The sequence below is a fragment of the Argiope bruennichi genome, chromosome 1 (genome assembly GCF_947563725.1).
Source record: "Argiope bruennichi chromosome 1, qqArgBrue1.1, whole genome shotgun sequence".
Classification (NCBI taxonomy): domain Eukaryota; kingdom Metazoa; phylum Arthropoda; class Arachnida; order Araneae; family Araneidae; genus Argiope; species Argiope bruennichi.
In genome coordinates, this window is record NC_079151.1 from 112,499,026 (window position 1) to 112,526,324 (window position 27,299).

Here is a 27,299-nt window from a genome sequence, read left to right on the forward strand (position 1 = left end):
AGATGCTTTTAATTGGTTCCTTTCAATCTTCTATGTACTGTTGAATCAAGAAAGAAAATGACAACAAATTTTATCTTAAGTTATAGCAGTTGATTTGTAGAGAGACGACATCTTTTGACATTGAATTTAAAACTTTCTGGGGTTCGCAGCTTTGGCAATCAATTTGTACTCCGGGAATATTGATTGTATTTAACTTCAATTAAATATATTATGCATATAACTTTCATTATATTTGTTATTCCCTCAAAAATATATTGAGAATCATAATGTGATAGGTATTAAGCTAGTTATTTTGTTAGTTTAACCAGCTTATTGTGCAAATGACCATTCTTAACAAAGGCAAATCTCATTAAATATTTGATGAAACAAAGAAAAGAGTTTGGATTTCAGCACTATAATAACACATATTGTTAAACATTATGTAAAAAATTCTTTTGAGAATTGCCAATATTCAGGTAAAAGTCAATGAAGTGAAAACCGTAAGGTAAAAATATAATAGTCTAAAGATGAAGATATAATAGGAGAAAATAAAATATTATTTTTTAAGCAGAAATGAAATTCGTAACAGAAATCTACTGAAGTTCTTTTCAAGAAACATCAATCCTAGGAAACTAATAACACAGTTTTGAAGAAAAATCATGGCATTTAAAGCACCTCCTTTAATTTTCTTTCCTACAAATGATTAAAAACAATGCTTACAAAATTGAAAAGGCTTTACCAATACCACTAAATATCCATCACTAAATAAACTACTAAAATATCTTGACGCTTCTTTACGTTTGCCATCTCCACAAACGTCAAGAAGCGTCAATATCAAATAACTAACGAGAAGTGAAGATGTTTCTTGAAGATAGCATATCATCCATGTTCAATCCTTTGATTCCCAAGAATTACGAAACCTGCAGCCTCGTAATCTTGAAAAGTGGGATCTCTCTTTTCAGAAACAAGAGAAATATCTATGCCCAACAAAAAATGCAATGGCTGCTCATATTCTTAAGGGGTGGATATGTGTATAAAAGGTCTTTGCCTATCTAATGACTGTCAAGTGAATATATATATATATATATATACAAGGAAATGGATCAAGCTCTCCTACTTTTTTCTATATTGAGTCATTCTAATGAACGAAACATGAGTATTGATATTCAACTATCACACTTAACGGAAGAAAAGGGGGAGTAAATTTCGGCTATATATCGCACTTTGCTTGAACAGATGTTCGAGAGCATGTATTAAAAAATATAGTCATTCCCTAAAATGATTAATATTAAAATTCTCAGTTTATATGCATGATAGTAACGAATTTTAAGAAAACTAGTGCCAAAACAATAGCTTTAACTTTTATTTTAAAGAACTGAATACTTATACTGGCACGGGAGAAAATGTGCAAAAATCTATTTTTTGTAATTTGGTCTGTAAGTCTTGTGCATAGTTGTTATTTTTCGAATTGGCAGTTTCATTGACAATATCCAGGAGAGTCTAGAAATATCCGGAAGCATACATTTGCCCGATTTTATACTCTTCACAGAAGAGTTCAGGCTCATACGGGAGAGTTATTCATGTCGTTAGATGATCTAGAGGGAACAACGCACCAGGTACAATCAATACAATAGTGTTGAAAGCCACAACTAGAGGTGGTTGAAGAATGGTTTAGTCAGGGATCTTTTCTCTTGGTGGTCACACTGATATGCATGTGTTCCATAGAAGAACTTTCAAAGCTGTGAGATATCAAGACGTAGATCCTTAATCCATATGTCCATTCATATGCCGCTGCAACCAATAATGATTTTCTTCTGATAGATGACAATATGCGCTCGCCCTGAGCTCGGCTTATTGAGGACGATCTGGAGAGTCACTGTATGGAGATAATGTAATAACCGATCCCCGCTCCTGAATCCGATAGAACATCTTTGGGACTACTTTGAAAGACAGGTTGCTGCTTTGAGATCTTCTCCAAAGTCGTTAAATGAGCTAGAACAAAGATTACTCCGATGTTTGGACTTTACTTCCTATTTCGGGGTCCGAATTCATTCTCAGAGCGGAAAATTGATGCCGCTAATACTACGGTAGGGTCCCGAAGCTAGGGGTGGACACACTCTTTACTGGAACCCCTTTCTTCAATGTTTCCGCGACATCTTTCCATATAAAATTGTGATGTACCGTTTTCTCCAAGAATGGAGTTCTCTGCCAATAATAAATATGTGTGTTGAATTTAAGAAATTTTCTATATCCATTCATAAAAGAAGTGCTTAGTGCATATGTCTTCCAAATTTCTTGTTTCTATGTTCTTTCATTCTCAAATTAGACGCAAAGAGAAGTTGTACCTTCACTTTTGGAGGCAATTGTATATCTGTAAATGCTGTTTCTAGCAATAAACGATTTCATAATTATAAAAATAACTCATAATAACTCATAATTATAAGATTTCATAATTATAAGTTTCAGCTCTAGATATTGAAAATTCTATTTAATTTCTTTAGTTTAAATTTTTGAAATAAACTTTTTTTGAAACAAGAATTTTATCTTGGTAAAAATTTCCAACATTATTGTAAATGTGAATGCCAAAAAAGAACGTACGCGACAATCTGCCCTATTGGAGTGAATCAGAAAATTTTCATCCAAATCGCCATGACTAGACGAAAATCGCACAATTCTAAAGACATGACGTCAGTAAAAATAACGGTCTAGCATTATATGGACGAGTTAAAGTTACAGTGGTGTAAGTCATTTTTGAAGTTAAATTCTAATTCTAAATAATTCACAAATGATATGAAGTTCGACACTCAAGTTACAATTGGATCCAAGGAACCCTTAAAACGATGATATTACAGCGTTTTTATTGTAGACTAATTCATTACATTTTGTGATATATTGTTTACTTGAAAACGAAAACAGAATTCGACTTACACCACTATAACTCTAATCTGTCCATTCAATACAGAGTTTTTTTTTTCTTTGGCAGACCTTGGATGAAGAATTCTATTCTTTTTTTTTCCATTGGGTTTTCAACTTTTGAAGATGTAGACTCCTACAAAAGCATTTTGGGATTTCAACGTCAAAGTTGATAGCAAGATTAAAGTACATTCTTTGTCCAAATATCGTTTCCATTTTTTCGAGGCTCTTTTACGTGAGTAAAATAAACATTGACATAATATTTATTTTCCTCACGCAAGTGGGACAACTTTAGGTTCAATTTTATCAAAGAATATTTCCACTAGTATCAATTTTGAAATACTCGAACGGTAACATAGTTTCTGAAGAAAACGATTTTAGTCTATGACTAATGAAATGGAGTTATTTGGATTTAATGATTATGTGAATTCTGTTATTATCAACTGTAAACATTAGGATGTCTACATGTTGCTTTAATTATTAAATTAGGGAAGTATTGAATATCTGAGACCAAAGAACATTTTAGGTTGTCTTCTCTGGAAATTGTTGATTTCTTAAGTTGAAATTTAATCACAGAATACTGTCAGTACCAGAGTTGTCAAATTCTAGATCGATAACTCGAAGAAGTTTTTACAAAGGTGTGCTAAACAACGTGACCAAGAATATAGTTTATCTAAAAGCTTTGGAGTAGTAATTTTAATTCTTATTAATGAATGTGAAGGATACTAAAATTTTTTAAGGTAGTAAATACAGGAAATGAAATAAATTTCATCATAAAAATATATATAAATTGAATTTTTCTTGAAGAAGAAATAAATGTAAGCAAAACCATGGATATAGCGAACAAGTGAAATATAAATCTTTATATCATACATAGCATTTTTTCCAATTAGAAGAATATGTCTGTCTCTAAAAGTTTCGAAATTAACTATTAGGCCATGAATAGAGTAAACACACTGTATACTGAAAAATTTGTTGACACATTCACTACGGCGTGAATGCTGGAGTGCCCTTTGTTCCGTTTCTTAGTGACGAAACGCTCTACTTTCTTCGAAAAAGTAAAGTGACTGAAGAAAAGCAAAAAAAAAAAAAAAAAAAAAAGAGAGAGAGAGAGAGAGAGAGAGAGAATCTTTGCATGCTCACCGCAATGAATATATTAATCTGAAAATAATTAGATCTTTAGATTGTGAAAGAATTTAGGATTTTAGTTTCCCGACGCTGAAATAAAAACCATTAATGCAATGACGCTTGTTTATATGTAATATCTGTCAGTCTAAATATAATTTTATAATTATAATCGTCCCAAAGATCAATGGGCTAGATCTATAAAATTTTGCATCTGATCTTAATAAAAAGAATGTGAATATATATCATATTTTAAAATCATTCTAAAGATAACAATAATACTGGCCACATGATTTACTAAAGATAAGCGTAGTAGAAAAATATCCTTAGGAAATGAAAGACAAAGTAATTTCTGTAACTTGTCATTAGCAAAACATACAATAAAATGTTTGAAATATTAATGTCTGCAGAATTTCATATTCCATGAGGAAATATTCATGTTAACAAAAAAAACAAACTTGTTTTTATATGTACAAGAGTGTTTCAGTTTAAATAGTGACAACCATGTAATTATAACCAATAAGACTTTAGTACGAACTTAAACCGTCTACTGTTTTAAGAATCTCTGAAAAAGTTTGGAATTAAAAGTCTCTGAATGATCCTTATTTCCTTAGAAAGTATAAGCTGGAAAATATAATTGAAAGTATAAACTCATGGACTGAAAAAAAACCTAATTACAGGTTGTACTGGGCATGCTAAAAGCGATAGAACGCTTCATAAACAACCTAATAGTGTTTCAAGTATTCAACGTAATAGGAAACAAGATGTACACAACATTTGAGAATATCATACTAATATCTAAGTTGCATCGAATGTAATTGTATGGTTGTTACAGTTAAATTTCCAACCCTACAATTTGGTTCGAATACTCTCCTCTTTGCAAAATTCGAGATCATATTGATTCAACCTTTCTCACGGATATTTTTAGGATCGCATATTTTGTCCCTCAAATAGATGTCATCAGAATTTTCTGCTCTGGCTCCTCATTTTACAATTAAAAATCTAGAATTGCTTGAAAGATTCAAAAGATGGAATTGTATGTTTTGTTTCACATGGGCATTTAGCCTGGCGATGAAAAGATTACTCTCAAAAATTTAGTTATCTCTTTTCGTTTACCTTAGACAGCTGAAAAGTGCTGAGCATTTTTCAGTATTAAGACACATTTTAAAACTTTTCTCTATTATACAAAATATATTTTATTAAAAATTTTTACATTACAAGCATATTTTTTTAAAAATACTATTTACAGATATTTAGAAAAAATAAATTTCTCCTGGTAAAAAGCTGTGTAAGAAACATCGGTTCCAACAACATATTTTTTTAACCTTTATTTTATTTTTTGAATAAAAAGATTTTGGAATACACAATTGCAACTTTAAGAAAATGATTCGCATCTTACAAAACAACAATACATATTGTTCGATTCAAAGGGGAAGAAAAAATCCTATAGAAACGAATTCTGAAAGTTCTCGAACGGACACTAATGAAGCCTATTTCTCCCGAAGCCCAATACTCACAGGAATTCGTCTCCAAACGGTAAAAGAACCGGAACTATGCAAAATAAATCTTTTCTCTCTTGTTATCGAAAGACCATTGTATGTAACCTAGCAGCGGTATTCGAAAAAGAAGTAGAATAGTTATTGCCTCCGAGAACTGGAAATGTGCCTTACATTTTCATTCTATAGAGTACGTTGAATTCCTATAAAACGAACCACAAAAAAAATCTTGCTTGTATGGCAGAATAAATTGGGCCAAATTCAGGTTATGTTATTTCGGAAACTTCTGGATTTTTCTTCTTGAGAATTTCCTTTGCTCAATTCGGAACCTTAATGCTGGAAATGTTTTAATCAAGTTCGGAGGGAGCAAGTATTCTTAAAAATGTTTTTGTCACTTTAGTGACGAATAAACGGGTGTTTTCAGTAAAAGCTCACGAAGAAGTGAATAAAAGCATGTAGGAGGAAAAAATTTACCGTACTTCAGTTTCACCTGACTTCAACACATGCTTGAAAATCTGGATTTGTCAACAATGCAGACAATGGTGTGTAGGTGGAATGTAAATGGAAGTGTTTTGTGTTTAAACGAGCGTTTTTTTTTTTTTTTTTTTTTTTCGATTCCGTGTCCCTTTCTTTCAATTCATCTAATATTTTTTGAATGTTCAATATTTCTTACTTGTCGTATTAAACTTAAAACATAAAACAATTATAGAGAATACGAGCCTCTAGTCAGAAATTTGTGTCAAGATAATTTTGGGATTGATTAGGATTCATTCACTTTTCCTTGTATTAGTTTTTTTTTTTTAAACAAAGCACTCCTAATTATAGCAATGATAACTCGTACACAAAAATAAATTGAAACGTTGTATAAATCCTGTTGCTGAGACAATGAAAAGAATTATTGCAAAATATACTTGAAAATACCTTGAGAAGTATATTACAATTAGTGAATTGTGATATACTTCTCAAAGTATTTCAATTAGTGAATTGTAATATACTTCTCAAAGTATTTCAATTAGTGAAGGGCCGCAGTGGCCTGGTGGTAAGGTCTCGGCTTATGAGTCGTAGGGTGTCAGGTTCGATTTTCGATTCCACCGAAGAACCGTCGTGCAAGGGGGTCTGTTGCACGTTAAATCCGTCATGCCAAACGTCCTCCCGCTGGTGTGGTGTGGAGATGGGGTGCCAGCTCAGGTGTCGTCCTCGTCATCTGACCGCGGTTCAAAATTACGAGATCCGTCCCAAAATAGCTCTAATGTTGCTTTACAACGGGACGTTAATATAACTAAACTAAACTACAATTAGTGAAAACTTTGTGCTGAAATAAACTTAATATCTGTGAAAAGTTTATAATTTTAATTTTATAGTAGTATTAAAATAATTTTTTTATTAAATACACTTCTAATTTATTGAGAAAAATGTTATATTTTTGATTAATTTTTAATTAACATTCTTAATTTAATAAATTTTTCTTAGTGAGCATCTATTGCCCCAAAAATAACTACCTGTCAAATGTGATAGCCCATAGTTCAGAGATCTGCCCTGTAGACAGTTTTGCAAGATTTTAAATCATGCATATCATATCAAGTAAATCGCATGTCTCGCTTTACAGATAGAATGCCAGTTTACATATATTAGAATATTAAAAAATTCCTTAAGAGACTGATGACAATAAATTTAGCGTAGTTATAATTTAAATCGCGCTGTTTTGCTATAAAAGGAATATCAGATCCTATGCTTTAATGCGATGAAGTTCGTCTTGTGAAAGAAATGATTGACAACCTTCGTAATTGTAGTTTGTTTTTACCAAATATTGAACTGTTCATTTTCTTCCGATATTTCTGTGTTTCTTCATTCTATTGTGGGCATCATTTTCGGTAGCACTTTATTAATAAGATACATAAATATACTTCTCCGTCATTGATCAAATTACTGTATAAAATTCTTGAGTTTCCCATATTGATAAAAAAAATCTAACCAAATCCAATTTAAAAACTAGTACAAGCCAGATAAATAAGGTTTAACTTTAAATGGGTCACAAAATTACAAACGATAGAACGATGAAAAAAGAATGATGGTAAAAATAATAGTTGTTACTTGACATTTTGCACGTCTTCTCTGTTAACATAAATCCTTCTCTGAGAAATGCCAGAATATTGGCTGTTGTTAATAGATAGATTGTTGCATGAATGTAACGACTTCAATCGGCTTTTGATGATTAATGTAATGCATTATTAAAAATAGGAAATTTTAAAAACTAAGCAATGAAATTTTTGTTAAAATTTTCTTTGCTGTTTGTTTTTTTGCTTTTTATTACTTTTGCTGGTCTATGAAGATATTCGTTATGGGCTGTTAGTTTGTTATGATTAATTCAATCTTTAAGCCTTCTTTCGCTTAATTTCAACATGGTGATAATTACAACCATAATACTGGTATCTAAATATTGAAAAATAGCTACACGCTTTGAGATAAGACTATTTATCCTGTTCTAACGATGAAATTTGGATTTTACAGTTTTTTTAAAAAATCTTTAAAAAGTGCGAAATATGGAAAAAATCAATAATAAAATTATAGACCATCGTCAGTTTCGTACGAAAACGGAATCTTGCGCACATTAATAATATGATTACAGCATATAAGTTATTTGAATATGGCTTGAAAATCCGAGTCATCACAAAATCATACTTACCTGCAATTAGTTCAATTACCTTTCTTGCTGCAACAATGCGCACCTAGAAGGATCAACTTGCAATTTCTCTCACAAAATGTGCAGCATGCAAGGTGACATGCTTTTAATGGACTTTTTTTTCTTTATCATTAATCAGTTTTTGGATTTCATATTTATTTTTAAATTTTTCAATTTTTCAAATTTTTCTAATGAAAATATTTTTAAATCAAAAATGAATTGCGAGTGAAAATTAAAAAAATAATAAAAACACAGAAATTCCGAGCACAGAACACAGAGATTTTGATCTTTTAACTCTTTTTCTTTAATTTAATACAATGAAGAATTTTTGCTTTGCAGAATATTTAAAAAGTTTTATAAGATATCCCACGAAGCGAGGTTATCTTATAAAACTAAACTTTAGAATCCTGAAATCATTTGAAAGACATTCGATTTTTATGAAGAAACATGCAATAATTTAGAGAAAAAGCTTTCTTGCCCAACAATAAAAAAGAAAATTTTGTTCAAGAGTTATCCTTTTTTTAAAATTGGGACAACCAATAACATCGCATTTATAATACCAAAGAATAAACATTTCTGCGTCATACTTACACTGGAGCTGGACAATTGGTGGGAGGCTCCAGACGTCCACCAGATGTCACTAACTGCATCACTTCTTGGTTACCTCGGCCGGGATATGGCATGTAACCGAGCGATATGACTTCCCATAAAAGCACCCCGTACGACCTTTAAAAAAGAAAAAAGGAAAGAAAAGAGCCTTTATTTATTTATTTTTGTAAGCTTTCGAAAGTTTCTAGACACATATACAAAAGATAATGCCGCTTATTTTCTGATATTGTTGAGAAACTTACCAGACGTCCGTCTTGGAGGTAAATATTCCATCGAGAAAAGCCTCTGGTGGCATCCATTTGACAGGTAGCATTGCCTTCCCACCTTTCCTGTAGTAGTCAGCTCTGTTAACAAAAATGCGGTAACATTCAATACATAATAATTTAACTGGTAAGTTAGGAAAGCAGAGTGATAATTGTAGAGTGGTTAGGATTAAATTGTTCTAGCACAGAACATCGTGTAGAGAAACCAGTGGTCATAGGAATATAACAATGCTTTAATGTACATTTTAGAGCAAGAGGAAATAAATGAGGTGTAAATAAAGGCCTAAACCACAAATTTAATAAAAATAATTTTAAATTATAATTTTTTCGATTGAAAATTTATAACGACTATGTCGGTAGTATTATAATTCAGTGACGATTGAATTATACTTATTCCAGCAGATGTACATTTATCTTTCATGGAATTCATTTTTGGAACTTTATTTACCTTATTCAAAATTTAATCTTGGCAAGATTTTTTTATTCTTTTGAGGGCACATTTTAGCTAGAATGCTTCGAGCAGCGATACTTTAATTAAAATCGCAAGACATGTTTTATGAACTCAAAAATTGTTAAAAATAAAAAAATGTAAATTTCTGAAGATACTTGATGGAATATCATTAATAGTAACACTGTGTAGCTTTAGAGTAATTTATGAGTTACTCACATTAATTCTAATAAAAATTTATTCGATATTCTATGCAATTGTTTATGTAATATTTAAGCATTCAGCGTTGTATCTCACCTTAACAAATTTTTTACCACATAGTCGATTCCAGAGTCTTCAATTATCCAAATTAATTAGGTTGATTAAATAATGTGCGAAAATGTATTTCTTTTGGTAATAACGAAAGTTGTTTAAAATGCATTGCATCGTAGTTTTAATTAAGAATGACCCGAAATACATCCCATGCATTTTCTAGATTAGAGGTGAATGAAACTAAATGAAACAAAATAGACATCTAAATTATGAAAGCTGAAAACACATTCATCAGCATTTGAGATACTTTTAATTCCTTCAATTTCGAAATGAATGAAATAAAAAAGATTTGAATTCAGATTATTCACTTAGTCTCATTCAGGATTGATTCATAAAAAAATTTAATTTGACAGTTAGAATCTATGTCCAAAAGCAAATATTATGGGTACTGTCAGCAAGAAAAAAATTCAACTGACAGAAAATTAAAATGGGTAAGATGAGGGAACATGAAAAAAATATATACATAAAGAGTTGAGCATTTTCATACTCACCTATAGATGTCCCTGGCCATCCCAAAATCAGCAATTTTAACCACTCTGTCCGCGTCTTTTGTCGTCAAGAGACAATTCCTCGCAGCAATATCTCTGGGAAAAGAATGAGACAAAATGGAACTAGATTTAAAAAAAAAATAACTTTCCTATAGAAAATTCGTTATATCTTCTGTGCCCTGTGACTGATTAACATTTTTATGTCATAATGTATCTTTATTTACTAATAAAATTCATTTATAGTAATTTTTGGCTTTTAAATTATGATTACAACTTATATCTTTTGAATTTTTATAATTGCTTCTTAATTGCAGTTCCCGTGTAGAAACATTAAATTATCAATTTTCTTTTTCACTTACAAGATATAATTAAATTATTCATTGTATAATTTCATGGGGAAATGATGGTATTCACGGTATAAATCTATGGAAAAATGACATGAAATTCTTAAACATTTCTCGCATTCTATTCGTTGAATCATCATATGAACATTTTTTTTTCAAATTAGGAGATAAAATTTTAATTAGATAGTAAGTCATATCACTGACTCGCCGACCCTCCCGAATGCACACGGATAAAGAAAACTGAATGACTCGACCGCCGCAACAGCAACACTGGCGGGAACTGTGGTTGAGTCCTAAATGCCATCACCGGTCACGGTACAACCCTTCCCTAAGGAAGTACGCCCCGTCATCGATGGAAGGAGCCAGATCCCCCACCTTTTTGCGTACCCTCCAGAGTGGCGAAATCCAATCACCATACCGGAAGTATTTAATTAGATAGTAAAGAAATCAAAACAATAATGGGATTCAAATGAAGTTAATATTTTGTAAAAATAAATTTATTCAGAAATATAGAATTTTATTTTAAAACATTGTGGCGGTATGATTTTTTTCCCCATTTTCATTACTGAGCCGATATCAATGAAGATGGGAAAAGTGCCAGTTCTTTAACAGATACAAAAGGCAGAAAAAAAGCAAATTCAATGAATGTTATTTTGGTAATAATAAGGATTTGATTGCGAAATATATTAATAATAAAATGCATTTTGTTTTTAGTTTAAATTAAATTTTTCATTAAAGCTCAACATGATATATAATAAATTTTAAATGGAAATGAATTTATTAGTTTCCTATATCTTAATGAGTAAATAGTTCAGACATGCGCTTAAATATGAATATTACTGCTAATTTTAGTCAGGATATTGGCTCTTACTGAACAAAATAGTTTCATTTAACGAATTTTGAAAATTAATATTCTGATCTCACCTGTGGATAAAATGATTTTCTTCCAAATACTGGCATCCCTTAGCTACGTCTATGGCAAGTTTCAGTAGGTCAGTGAGCGTCAAAGGTGATGGTTTGTTCTGAAAAGACAGAAAAAAAAGCCTCGCCTGCAGTTAGGAACCAAGTTAGGATAGGATGAGGTATAATATTAGGTATAAATAATTTAACCAACGGAAGTGGTCTTTCCTAAATATTTTCGTAAAATATTCTTAAACTTTTCCATAATGATCGTATACATCTTCCCTTCGGATAAAATTGTAGACCTTCAAGAAGACTGCAAATTATGCCTTATGTAGCATTGATGAACGATAGTTAAGAAATATAGATCTCATGGTTGGATTTAAGTGTCTACTGAATCCATTGTAGAGATATGCATGTTGGGTATAACTGAATAAAATCAAACAGCTGTGATAATTAGATCACATACTAAATTTCATCAATTTTCGTGTAATTACATGCATACGAAAGTATAGATCGATGGGCGATCAACCCTTTGACATGTTTGAATCAAAATTTGATCATCTATGTTTTAAATGCCAAATTTGAGAATTGAATTTTGTCTATCTAGAATTTTAAATTTTTTCTTATTGAGTTCATTTGTAATCGAATACTCAGTTAAATTTCCTTTGAACGGATTTCGTTCAATATTTGAGAAAAATCTACAAAAGTAGTGCGAAGTACATATATCATATTTCATGGGTTTAGTTGAAAGTGGTTTTAAGGTACCGTATTTAAAGATAGACAGACACAATGCCAAAAATTTGCTTTCGGGACTCAGGGAATTATAAAACGTGGAGTTATCAAAATTTCGAAGCCGAAATGTTTGACATTACTTTTTCTAAATCCCTAATACGGGAAAATAAAAATGTGAATGCTTTTTAGAATCTAATAAAAATATAAACTTGAAATATGAAGAGAAAGATAAATTGGTGGAATCCTATTTTGAGTGAAATCTACTTTAATGCCAGCAATACCAAGTTGCCAAAGTATAAGGTATACAACTCAACAAGGCGAAAATTTAGTAAATAAATTGGCAATAGGGATACTAGAAAAACTGCTTGGATTGCTTGTTTCAGTTACTATATTGGTCACAAACTCATGGGGCATTTTAATAAAATTTCAACTTTTTCTTTTAATCAAAGATGATATCAAACAATTTAGCTAACATATCCAATAAAAAGATATTGGGCCGGCGTCCTGGCATAGGGGTAGCGCGTCTTCCCCGTGATCTGAGCGTCCCGGGTTCGGGCATGGTTGTTCTTCTGTTGTTCTATCTGTGAGATGTGTGAATGTGCCCTCCTGTAAAAAGGGGTTGTGCAAGCGAATGAGTGATGCGTGAGTAGCAAAGTCGTACTCTTGGCCCTAGTTGGCGCTGCTATAAAAAATAAGAGACGTCCCCCTCAGGCTTAAATCGCTGTCTTCGTAACAGCGGGCTTGTCAGTGGCAAGTGCCATAAGAAACAAACAAACAAACAACAGATATTGAAGATATTTCGAAATGTGTCTCTAATTATGTTTTTTCCCCATTATGGAATGGCAATGTGTATCTCAGTCATAAGATTTTGTGAACATAATATTGTATCTTACTAATATAATATGGTCTTACTAATATAATTATATAATTCTTGCCTAAAATGTTTCCCATGTGCACTTTAAACCTAAGTTTCAACAGATTTTTTTTAAATGATAAATCTACCAAATTTTTAGCTTCATAATCTGAAATGAGGGGGAAATTAAGTTAGAAACGACCACAATCATGGATCTTCCAGGTCTCTTAGGAACTTACGAGCTGTCAGATAAAGAAATAACTTGAGAAAAAAAGAAAAAGGGTGTTTGCTCACCGGCTTCGGTCTGCACTCCCTGAGGAACATCTTGAGGTCTCCCCCAGGCAGAAGCTCAAGGACGATGAATCGAGGCATTTTGTCGAAGCAGACACCAATGAAGCTGACAATGTTCGGGTGGTTGAATTTACTGCAGGAAAAAGATAAAGAAACTTTTGGCATTTCTTGGAAATCGTTCTAACAAAAGGTGTTTCATACCTGTAATTTCTGTAATTCAAATGACTCATTCATGTAATATATAAATATTTAAGGATTTTTTTTATTAATTAAACGAATTTATATTGGAAAATTTTATAATTAGATCTTATTTTTGAAGCCAGAAAGAGAGAGAGAACATTAACTCATATATATTTAAGCTTATTTTTTGCGTTGATATAAATAATTATAAGTTCTAATAGTGAATTTTGTATCATTTCTTTATCTTTTAAGTATATTTAAACAAAATTTATTTTCATATTTTCATGACTACGTAATTATCATTCATTAGTGACATTAAGAATGACAATATATAAAATTAGCACTAATATCGGATCATTTATAGTTATTGCATTAGAAGATTTCTTTATTTTTTATAAGAAATCTTCGATTCGATTGAAATGAATTGAATAAGTGATTTCGATTATAAGTGTTATCATGAACAATTTTATATGAATGATGCTTTATCTAAAGTATGTAAGGAAGTTACTTTTCTTTCATTTCTTTCTTTCTTTCAATTTTTTTCTTTACTTTCTTTTTTCTTTTCTTTTCTTTTTTTTTTTTTCTTTTCTGAGATTTAGAAAATCAAAATTAATTTTTTGAAATTTAAAACATATTTTTGATTCATATTGTAGACATTTCTTGCTGAATGTGCGGAAATTACAGGCCACATACAAAATCTGAATAGAATGGATTGCTAAAAATTTTAATTCCCTATTCCACCTATACTAAACATTTGTTTATTATACCTAAACTCATTATTAATCACAATTTTCTTTCCACTTTGTACAGGCTAGAAGTTTATTGATACTTATCAGAACTGCTGTACAAATATGTTATCTTTTGCACCTGCATAAAAATTATGTATACTGGGCAAGGCTATGAACTTTTATTTTTAATTATAAAATCAAAAACTAAATTTTACTTTTTCTGAATCGTTACATTATTCAGTTATCACATTTAAATTAGAATGCGCAAACTGACAGGCAGTCAGCAATGCTGAATAAGATTAAAAAATTGAAACCGATTAACATTTGGGATGCCAAAACTGTGTACCAATTTTTAGTACCTAGCTTCGCCCATTTAGCTTTTTGCGTTTTGTAGTTAATGTATTATCTTATACTCGGACAAATAAACAGATAAATTTTCTGTAAATGAATTTCGTTCAAAATTTGAAAGAAATTTAAAAATCTGATGTAAAGACCACATGCCAAATTCCATCCATCTAGCTCAAAGTTTTTTTTATCGTATTCAAAGACAGGCAGACTGACAAACATGATTACAGCAATGTGCTTTCCGGACTTAAAAATGTATGAAACGTGAAGATTCGTCAAAATCTCGAGATCGATCTTTGTAATACTTTATTTGCAGGCGAGAAAGTCAAAAAATGAATAAAGTGGTTGTAGTTAGCTTAAACATTATAATATCTAACCCAATTGCAAAAACATGTGCAAAACACGTTATGAATACAAACACTTTTAAAATAAACAAAACATTGAAACAAATTCTTGATTCTTCCAAAAATAATTTAATCTTACCCTACTCTTTATTCATAAATAATTACATTAGGTGTAAAAACTAACGTATTTTAGTGTTTGAGGAAACGTTCAACAACTTGATAAAGTAACTCATTATGAACTTTTAATTATGGGTTTGTAACTGGGCCGTGTCATATCGAAGGCGGATAGTCACGAGTTCGGATAGTCGACAGTCTATAGTAAACATGAACATTTTGGATTAGAAATATAAATATTGTGTAAATGATTTACGGAATGCTGCTCCATATTTTCATTTCTTGTATATTCTGTTAAGACACTTTAATATGGTTTGAGAAATGATGCTCATTTTTTTACTGTAAAAGGGTTTTAGGAACGAAATTATTTTCTTAATACTGTGATCGAACTTAAAATATTTCTTTTCGGAATGGAGAAATAACACGGCTTTGCTCTAACTGAAGGTAATGTAACATTTGAATAATTGGGTGGAATTCCTAATTTAAAGAATTCATTTCAAGCTCGCATAATACATATTTTAAGTAATAAGTATCAATTGAATTTTAGTATCTATCGCATATCTTGAATTTGTTGTTTATGTTATTACTTTACACAAGATCTAAAGTCAACATGCAGATTTTTATTAGATGATACACATATTGATGTGTATGATAGCATTATGATATTACATGAACCATTAGAAGATAGTAACCATTTCAAAATGGCGAAATGTTCAATAAAAATTCTTATACATTTTTATTTGTATTAAGGTATATCTTTGTTCGTTTAGAAAAAAAATACATCGCTTCTTACCTCATAATAACAGCTTCCATTAAGAAATCTAATACGGCTTGATTTGAGGACATTTCGGGAAGGGTCTGAAATTAAATAAATTTCATTACTAGAAAGGTTAAGTAATTTCCACGGATTTCATAAAGATTTAAAATACAGAGATGGAAACTATTATAAGAAATAATAATCTTTCTTCCTGGACAAATTCAAAGACCTTTCTAAATATCAAATCATGCCTTCAAAGTAGTGAAATAGGGTAATCTGAATCGATCAGACATGGGCATTTTATAAATCAACATAATCTGCCTTTCACCTCTTATTTTATTAGAATATGTAATAAATTCTCAATGATATTCATTTCAAATTCTCAACAGAATAATTATTAATAAAGTATTCGGTATTTAAAATGATAATTAGAAGTATCCGACATTTAAAATGATAATTAGAAGTATCCGACATTTAAAATGATAATTAGAAGTGTACGATATTTAAAATGATAACTAGAGGTATTCGATATTTAAAATGATCATTAGAAGAAGACGATATTCAAAATCATTGTTAAATAAATCTTGATAAGTCGTCACCCACTTCATAGCTTCATATTTATAAAACACTAGTGGAATTTCCTATAAGGCAGACTAAATAATTCCCTAAAGCCCGTTGGTTGATGGGAGACGGCAGATAAGTCATTTTGAAAATTTATCACTAGCCTAGTAACCAAATAAATAACTTCAGAAAAAATACAAATATAAAATTCTATTAATTATGAAATATAAGAATCGGTGACGGATTCCCAACAAGGCAGACGAAGCAGTTGCCATGAATCTCCAGGTTGACAGGGGACCTCAGGCAAGTCGATTAAAGTTTATTGACATAAAGGTCCAATAAATAAATTTGCAAAATATAAAAATTCCATAGATTATAAAATATTACAATAATATTAGCTCTAACCAGGTATAATTAGTCATATTCCTATATTTTTTTATAAATACCGAGTGCTTATTTCGGTAATATAGAGTACAAATATGAACACTGACTAGCCTTTAGCCATTACTAATCGATTAAAACAAATATATTTTGACAAAGTTATTGAAATAAAAAAGATTAATCTAAAATAAATCATGAATATGTTAAAAATGTGACCAGCTTATTAAGCATCGGTATTAAACTGAAAAGCACTGAAGAAAGGGGCCTCATATTGTGAAATGCATAGGTCCGCAAAAATACAAATTTGCCTTTGATAAGAATATATCAAAACTTTGTCAAATATTACTGTTTCATTCCGTTCACTTAATAAATTTAATGTACGGTAGCAGATGAATAAATAATATTGGATACAAAAATGAATACCACTTAGTCATCGATCATAATAAATGGATAAAAATGTTTTTTAATAAAAAAAATCTAAAATTAATTACAAACATATTAATTAAGTTAAAAATGCGTTGAAGTATAAAATTAAATCGATCAAAATGAGAGGTAGGACTCATAATGCAAATTGCTTATGGCCATAAAATGCCTTAATCCTTTAATTAGAAACAGAGATCTATTTATAAAGTTATCCCTGGTTTCATATATCACCGATTTGAACAAGACACAGCCTAAATCAAAGTGCTACCTACTGTTCCATTTAGTTATTTAAAATAGCAAATATATTTCTTTGTCAGAGCTTCGCTATTGAAATTGAGCTACAATATTCTTTTTTTATTGTCATGATTATTCAATAACAGCGATTTTTCCTTACTCAATTTTTCACAACTGGATTAGGAAGTTGGTATATTCTAAAAATTCTAGATCTTTACATTCAAGCTCTTTTATTCGAAAAGTCTCTCACAATTTTTGGAAAGAGCAATATTGCTGTTATACATCTCTATCAGATACTTTACCCTCAAAATGATAAATGCTGCCATTCCGGTTTTCAAAATTGCTTCTCTCACTTAAATGAAAAGAGATGATAAGATAAAACTGCAATATATCATTGAAAAATTTGCTTCCAAACCTTTCTCAAAGAGGTTTTGACATTCTAAAAATACCCAGACGCTGTGCTAAAAATATCACGCTCTTTTCAGTTCAATATGTATAAAACGATTTCTATTCTGTCAAACAAGAAAATTCCTTCCTTGAAAGAGATTTGTTCGCCCACGCCATTACTCCGTTCACTGATTGGCTGAAAGGAAGAACGCCTCCCGGCAACGACACGTTGCCAGATCTCCGAAATTGAATTAAGAATCTTTCCCTAAGCAAATGGCTTTATAAGTCGGAAGCGCTGTGTGTTTAAGGATAAGTAGATTACAACGTGTTAAAAGGATCGTCATTTACCTGAAGAATCGGAGTCCTCCTATTCATTATCTATAAAACAAATAAGATGAAAACTGTCTAAACGAATAAAGCGCTTCGACGGGGTTCATTAATGTATTAAGCACGGTTTCGAGGCGAGCTCTTTAGAGTAGAAGGTGAAGAAGCGAAAGAAAAGGCTTGGAAATATATTTACTCAAGCCAAATAGTACGTTTTGAGACATTAACTTAATTTATGAGACCGTGTTTCTCAATTTTAAAGGTTTTACTAATTTGGTGTACTTTTGCTGTATAATGATAAACAGGAATTGAGCTTCCATGTGTAATGTATAGGCTTTGATTTTGACTAATTGCATAGCAGTTCCTTGGTTTATTTTCATTTATCATCTAGTGGCGATATTTCTTTCAAATGACGTAATTTAATTATTAAATGTTTGTCTTTGATAATTGGGATATTTGAAATCAATTTGTCTGTAAAATAAATTCCAGCATTCATAAAATACTACATAATAATTTCTAGAAATGGAAGCATATTTCGAAATATAATGAGCAGAGAAATATTTGAGAACCAAAATTAACAAAGACAAATTTTAAATATTAAATTACAAGACATATCGCAGCACGTAGATGAAAGGAGCTGATTATGGAATATTATTTTGTTTTACGCAAACAAATCTGTGTATTTTGTCATGAAATAAAATATTACTCCATTGGTTGAGAGAAATTTAATTTTTAAAACTTTAAATATCAATGTAATATTTAAAAGTTATTAAAAAAATATATAATTTTTTTAGTAATAGGCGAGAAACAAAGACAAGGTTATTAATGGTTGAAGGATATACAAGATTGGATATACAGGATATCTATCTAAATAAATTTTCCAATTAATTCTGTTTACAAATAATAATAATATATGCATGTTATTGTCATCCAGTGAACTTCACGCTTTAAATCACGTTATATTTTGTTCCCTTCCTACACACACGCACACACACACGCACGCACAAACACACACACACGTGCGTTTTCTCGAGGCTATATGATTAACCGTAAGATGCTTTTTTGTTATATTATAATGTTTTCTAGAATCTGCTAAATAAGCTGAAAACTATTCTCACAACCAGACTATAAAGAAATAATTTATGAAATACTATGATGGATATTTGATATGCCATAACTCTAGCCAGGACTTATACTAAAAAAACACGTTCACAAACAAATAGTATTAAACATATCAAGAATAATTTCATAATTTATTCAATATTTCATAATTTAATACTCTGTAAGTATTTCATGGAGCCATAAAATTTTTTTGTTAAAATTAGACAAACTATCCTTAATTTTTTTAAATCGTAGAACAGCAAGGCACAAACAGTAGTTACACTGTGAACGCGAACTACGAGATATTATATTCCAACATCATAAAGGTTCCTCTTATAATAAATGCGGTGCTCGCCTATAGGTGGAAGCCCATACGTGATGAAATGCTACGATATGCCACCCTTTCCTAACATTCTGTATCCTCATAATTCCTTCTATATAAGTGCGATATAATCAACTAACAATTTGTAAAGCATTGCATTTTACCTTCGTTTCCTGCCGTTTTCTGATTATCGATTCATCATTTCAAGGCCATTCAATCACCAGCATAGATGCATAATAAAATATTATCAAGTAAGATATATCTATTTATTTCCCTTATTTCTTTTCATTTGAAGTTTTACGCAACTTAATTTAACTTTAGAACCTTGATTATTTTTTATCTCACCCTCCCCCTCCCAAATTTCTTAGAGATGAAACACAATATTAGCTATTAAATTTCAATGAAAAAAATACTTACTTTTACAGCGACAGGCAATTCTGCGTCGTCCATTTTAAGGGTTCCCTGGTAGACTTCCCCAAAAGCGCCTTGTCCCAAAGGACTGGAATACAAAAAAAAAAAAAAAAAAAAAAACGAAAGAAATGCAGTTAGAGATAATGACATCATTTATAAAATTTTGGGAACAAAATATGAGTACTTGTTTATTTCTAAGTCCCCTTGGGTTTTATCGCCAAACAATCGAGATATATCACTAAGATGGTTGCATTTTTTATAAGGGAGCTTGGCGATTTTGGCACAATTTGAAAATTGCCAAGTAAACCGGTACCTTAAAAATAAATAAGTACCGAAATATGTGATGACTAACCAAGTATGATAATTTTCTGATGTTATTCAATACATTAAATAAATATGGAGATTTGAGGTATCAATTCATAAGTCATGTGACCACGTTAGGTAATTACTTGTTGATACATTTAAAACTTATTTCAGGTTTTTTTTTAAACAAATCATATCTCATATTACAATCATAAAGAATTTTTCATAAATAAATTAAAGGCTTATTTATTTTTGGAGGTGAAATTTTTAAAAGAAATTTCAGGAATTTTTTAAACAATGCGATTGAAATTTGAAAAGCAGAAAAACTAATGTCATTTTCTAAATGCTTTCTGGAATTCAAAAATTTTCATTTGCTGAAGTATTATTGGAATCAATAGTAATTAATTACTTTTAAAATCTCATTTAAAATCTAGGAAATATCTTTAAAAATAAAAAAAATTGTAACATAAAATCATTTATGACCTCGAGTAGTAAAACGTCTTCGAAATAAGGCATCAACAAAACATTTTTGCTCGAAAATAAAACGTTCATTAATGGAAGCATTGTGAACGTTAATTCATAATGAGGAAGTGACAAGTGGGCATTTTAAACTGATCAATAAATAAATTACAAATAAATTTATCTTTTAGCATTTGTTCAGACATGAAGGCATTGAAAACGTTTTTTTTTAATTCTATTTTTTCTTTTCTTTTCTTTCTTTTTCAGTCTTTCTTTTTTTAAACTTAGAAGAATTTAAAACATAGGGTATTTATCAAAACCACAAAATAGAAATTTTGGACGACTGCATTTATCTTAGCATACTTCATTTACCAGAAAGTAAAAAAAGGTAATATGTAATTTTTTGCCAAGTTGGTGAAGTTATTTTTATTTAATTGCTAATTTGGAACATCAAATATTATTGCTGCAATATCAAAACATCGCATATCAAAAATACACGCATAAAAAGCATACGTCATTTGATACAACAGCAGGAACTGCTGTTATATCTATGTATGCTTCAAAATTGCTTTACATGACAAAGTAATGTAATTTGAGAGCAGCTGTAGCAAACCTATGAAAGTGTTTTGCATCAATTAAATTTTTTGACAAACTTACGATTTTCTTAGAGTTTCTCGTCGGTAAAATATCTTCGGCTCTATCAGTTATTTAAAAAATTATCCTAACTTAAATCCTTTAACTATGAATTTCTTAATACATATACAAGATGTTTCAAAACTCATCGGAAAAAAAAAATAAAAGATAGGCCAGCCACACAAAAACCAATTATTTTTACAATGAAATAAAAGACCAAAGTGCAAAGTTTTTTTTTTTTTTTTTTTTTTTTTTTTTACTTTCGTTAATGAACTAAGTAAAAAAGAAAAATACTTTAGATAAAAAGAATTGTACTTTTTATTGAACGGAATTATCAAGCGGAAATTTAGAACTAGCCAACATCCTAGTTGGATAAAAAAAAAAATCATTACAAGCCTTACGCTTCATGGCAGATACATTTATGGCAAATCGAATACAATAGTCCTGTTAGCACAAGACACTTCATTATATCTCCTCGACGTTGTTTGATATTTGATATTGATGATATATCTCCATGACGTTGTTTGATGATGATTGATGACAATATTGTGAAGACATCGTAACAATCTTGTTGTACGACTTTTGTCAGTAGGCTACCAACAACGAATATTTGGAATCTTTAAATGAAATGTTCAATGGGTTTTCTCTACCAAATGATACATTCATCATACGCTATTATTTATACAACAGTGCTGTTCGGCTATTGTTAATTTGTATTCGATTAAACTTCTATTGTACATTTTATCTAGTATATAATCATCTTTCCCTTTAATTCAGAGACAAAAAACAACCCCTTTTCGTTCGAAACCCATGTTTTGTTGAAAAAAATGACCTGTTCTTGTATGCCAAACCTATTATTTAACCTAGCTCCATGATTTAAAAAAAGATGTTAATGCTTCAGAATAGGATTGGATTACGTACTGAACAAGAGTGAGGTTTTCTCTCGGAAGAGCCTTGAGATCCTGTTCTCGGAAAGAGTTGCCACCAAATTCGTAGTTGGGATTGTTCTCGGAGATCATGCCTCCCGCTACCACCCCGCTCCGAAGTCGACTCAGCTGTTCATCAGGGCTGTTGAGAGGCTGGTTGCTCACGTCCCTGGAGCGTTGGATCTTCCGGTATCTAGCGGCTGGATATGAAAGAAAAAGATGAAGCACCAGATTATTTACAAATGATATAAAAAGGCGACTTTTAAGGTCTTACACCCTAGTAGTAGGCTGGTCGTTGTGAGGTAGACCAAGACCAAGACTTCTGAAGGAAATAATAGAAAAATAATAAACTTGTATAACAACAACAATCCGTTATAGAAACTCAGCAGAATAAGGTAAGATGATGCAGAATTTAAAAAATATATATCTTAAGAACATGTCTAAATATCAAGTATCAAATTTTATATCTTTTTCAAAAAAAAAAAAAATGCAAGCTATTAAAAATATTTAAAAAATTTACGCGATGCAACAGAAATTATTTTCTTTAAATGAAATTACATTAATTTCTTTTCACATTTAATTCACCATTATATTCATCACCATATATAATCTGGTCTGTTGGAATGATGCTGAACAGTTCTTACTGAAGTCGTATTGTTTTATACAACAGAAATCAATACATGATCAATGTTTTTAGTGTTCAGTGTTCTAGTTTTAGTGTTCAGTTAGTGTTTTGGTGGGTTAAGACAAAGCCAAGATGAATCGGCAAAAAAAATTATCAGTTTTATCATCTGGCTTCGTTTTTTGTAGATGGTAAGAAATATTTATTGCAAATTGTTAGGTTAATTGGTTAGGATGTAGCAGAATTGTCCATAGCGCTCGGACCGATTAACAGAAGGAAAGCTTCTCACGGAAAATGAAAACAATAATTACTAACTTGAAACTCCCTAAAAAATGGTCGTTCTTCATGTATAAGAGTTAATTCAAATTACAATCAAATTCTACCTAAGTGTTTAAGGTCACTTTGACCAATAAATGATGTACTAATGGGCTAAATTAGAACCTCAGATCAGATTAGAACCTTAAGAAGAATTTTACAAGAGTAGGCTTTCAGTTTCATAATTCGCCTTTAAGTAATGATTACATTTATAACACACACAATTACGGTGCCTATAAGACATTGCATCAAGATAAATGTATATACCATGTCTCAATTATCTCCTAATCTATTGGCATAGGATTTTCACTGCGCAAAGAAAAGAAAGCTTTTATATACTTACTGGCAAAGAAAATGCAGACTGTTCCAAGGGATACAGCAATAACTATGCTGAGGATTATGACTACTAGCATTTTTGGTGACACGCTCATGCCTGTATGTCCTAAAAAGGAAGCACGGTTTTAATCAGAAGAAGAAAAAAATGTGAATGCGCATACACATATGAATACATCGCTTGCATATAGTATTTATCTTTTCAAGTTAGGTACTTTTTTCTGGAAAATATTGTAATTCTATAAATTCTGGATTTAAAATAAGTTTTGAATCAAAGGGAAAATTCAACAATATTTCAGAAATGAATATCTCGAATCATTTCTATTTTCTTTCGAATTCTTGCTTAGAATTTTCCATTCAAGAAAAATATTAAATCATCTAGCCTTGAGGCATTATCAGTTTACTGTCTGCTCCTTCTTTATCTTCACTGTCGAACTCCGAGCATTGTTTCATTCATATCAATTTTATTTCTGAACATTTTAAAAGCTCTTTTATTTGAAATATAGATTGATAAAAAACTGTTCCAGAAGTTCCATAGATGATTTATGCTAACATCCTTATATTTGTTAAAAATAAGCACTTTTATTATAGCTTCAATTTAACATTTCAGAACCGATGTTACTTAAAACGTCAATGTCGATTATAATACAGCGACAAAATATCTCCTGTTTTGAAAACTCAGTTGAATTTCAACGGCCAATATTCGAGTACAAACATAAGGATTTATATTCTACAATAATTGTTTTTATTTAAATTGACTTTATAAAAATGGAAATTTATGATGGAATTTTCACTTCGTTTCTGAAGAATTCTTAAATTTTGCATAATTTTTAATTTTCTATAACAAGAAACAAAAATAACAATTTTAGAATTTTCAATCATCGATTAATGTATAAGGTTAATTAAATTATTATTTTAAAAAGTTAAAGTTGTCTACTTGAGAAAAATGGATTTTTCTGATTTTTGATTTCTGATTTTCATTTTTCTAATATTCGAGTGCTAACATAAGGATTTATATGATATAATAATTGTTTTTATTTAAATTGACTTAATAAAAATGGAAATTTATGATGGAATTTTCAATTCGTTTCTGAAGAATTCTTAAATTTTGCATAATTTTTAATTTTCTATAACAAGAAACAAGAATAACAATTTTATAATTCTCAATCATCGATTAATGTATAAGGTTAATTAAATTATTATTTTAAAAAGTTAAAGTTGTCTACTTGAGAAAAACTGATTTTTCTGATTTTTAATTTCTGATTTTCATTTTTCTAATATTCGAGTGCAAACATAAGGATTTATATGATATAATAATTGTTTTTATTTAAATTGACTTAATAAAAATGGAAATTTATGATGGAATTTTCACTTCGTTTCTGAAGAATTCTTAAATTTTGCATAATTTTTAATTTTCTATAACAGGAAATTAGAATAACAGTTTTAGAATTCTCAATCATCGATCAATGTATAAGGTTAATTAAATTATTATTTTAAAAAGTTGTTATTTTATAAAGTTGTATACTTGAGAAAAACAGATTTTTCTATTTATTCATATTCTTAATCATGATTTACAAAATATAATATAATGCATTATATATATATATATATATATATATATATATATATATATATATATATATATATATATATATATATATATATATATATATATATTTGCGCTTCCGGCATTGTAATCATATACAGATTTACCCATAGTTAAAGATTTAAACACGTTTTTATAACCTTATGAAAAAAGGAGAAAAATTATTTTTCAATCAAAAATCAAACAATATAAAGAGGAAATTAAAATAACTTGAAAATCAAAACATCAAAATTCTAAATCATTCATAAAAAACTTAAAATATATCCCAAATATATTTAAAATTCTAATTTACTTTGAGTATCAATGTCTAAACTTTTTACATTTTGATTTGGAGTCAATATTTTTGATAAAAAAATTAAGAGTATCATATAAATTAAAATGTTTATTTTTGGGCAAAAAGATTACTAACGCGCAACAGAATATTTAATTATATAATATCAAACATTCTTAAATTTTTAAACATTGCGACCCACTTCATCCTTAGCTCATTGAATTCTTTCATAAAGGAATAATAAAATAATCATTCCTTAATAAAAATCGTTCTTTTCTGAAAGAGTTTAATGGCCCGAAAAAAAAAACTTTCATGGGGAAAATTAATAATTTTTCTTAAATAATTAAATTATAAAATAATAATAATTAAATTTTAAAATAATAATAATTAAATTTTAAAATAATAATTACAATTTAAAATAATAACAATTAAATTTTAAAATAATAATAATTAAATTTAATTTTAAATAATTAAATTTTAAAACAATAATAATTAAATTTAATTTTAAATAATTAAATTTTAAAATAATAATAATTAAATTTAATTTTAAATAATTAAATTTTAAATTTAATAATTAAATTTTTTTATTAAATATAATAAATTGCACAAATGATAATGCTTTGAAATTAAAGCATATACAATATGAATTAAACATTCATGACCGAAAGGAATTCTTGATTAAGTGGTTAGAGCCTTAGGTATGGAATGGAAACATAATTTCAAAAGAGCTCCCTAACTGGAGCAGAAAGCGAAGCAACACGTACCACGTGTATAAAAAGACGTTTCTTTACATATATCACTCACAGGTTGAAAACACTCTTGTTTTGTTTCTTCATTTCTTGTTATTTCACACGAGTCGCTTGTTTACTTATTGCACCATTTTTTCTAATTTATTGTCAAGTGGCTTGATGACGATTTTTAAGACTGAATCTCATTTTTTTCGATGTGTGGAACGATACAAAAACATTCAAGGTATTGTCGCAGTTAAGCAAAAATTGACTCACAAATCACATTTTAGGAATCCTGTGAAACACTTAACCTTCTATATATTCAACTTGAAGATTCGTGAAAAAATATTCATTTATAGAAATATCAAAATACAGAAATACATATAGCAAAATTTTCATCGTCTCTGAGAAGTGCGAATTGGAAAGCGGCCAATTCACACACAGACCACTGTTATATCAAACATAACATATAATACATAGGAAATGCAATTATGTTTTATTTAGGGTTTAAATATACACAAGTTGCTCTAAAAATAAATAATAACTTTCAAAAATTGTTCTCTCGCAATCGAAATGAAGAATTCCGAAATCAGTAGGTAATTTTTAAACTATCTGTAAGATTACATAAAAAGACGGCAATGATGTGTATCGGTTAGAAAAATATACTTCGATTCAAAGTGCAGAGCTGACACAGATTTTATAAATTTCTTGTAGAACAAAAGATTTCTTTCGTTTTTTTTTTTTTTTTTTTTTTTGAGAAATGATTATTTTTAATACTCTTTGTTTTGGTATCACCTATCCAACATTAATATTAAGAGATAATATCATTATATTTAAAAATAATATCTATTTTTTCCATCATTTTTCTATAAAACATTTTGTTTCCATAAATGCTAGAAGGGTTTTCATAATACTCACATAAAATAATAAAATCGACGCTTAAAATTTTGATTTAGTATTATTGAATCAGAAACAATTATTTAGTTACAATTCGAATATTGTTTTCAATTATTTTCTGAAATGAAATTTATCGAATAAATAAAAGTAATACAAGT

The 27,299-nt window shown here is 29.6% G+C and overlaps 1 protein-coding gene across 2 annotated transcripts in view; it reads right to left on the minus strand.

Annotated features, from left to right (window-relative positions):
- Nucleotides 1-27,299, minus strand: part of LOC129978667 (leukocyte tyrosine kinase receptor-like) — a 227,768-nt gene that overhangs the window by 13,444 nt on the left and 187,025 nt on the right. For both annotated transcript variants that reach the window (XM_056090653.1, XM_056090654.1), the window contains exons 17-25: nt 23,650-23,748; nt 22,365-22,569; nt 20,055-20,136; nt 15,941-16,005; nt 13,440-13,569; nt 11,582-11,679; nt 10,317-10,409; nt 9,045-9,146; nt 8,785-8,919 (exon numbers count right to left, since the gene is read on the minus strand). In XM_056090653.1, coding sequence (XP_055946628.1) covers nt 8,785-8,919; nt 9,045-9,146; nt 10,317-10,409; nt 11,582-11,679; nt 13,440-13,569; nt 15,941-16,005; nt 20,055-20,136; nt 22,365-22,569; nt 23,650-23,748 — 1,009 coding nt within the window. The remainder of the gene's footprint in view (nt 1-8,784; nt 8,920-9,044; nt 9,147-10,316; nt 10,410-11,581; nt 11,680-13,439; nt 13,570-15,940; nt 16,006-20,054; nt 20,137-22,364; nt 22,570-23,649; nt 23,749-27,299) is intronic.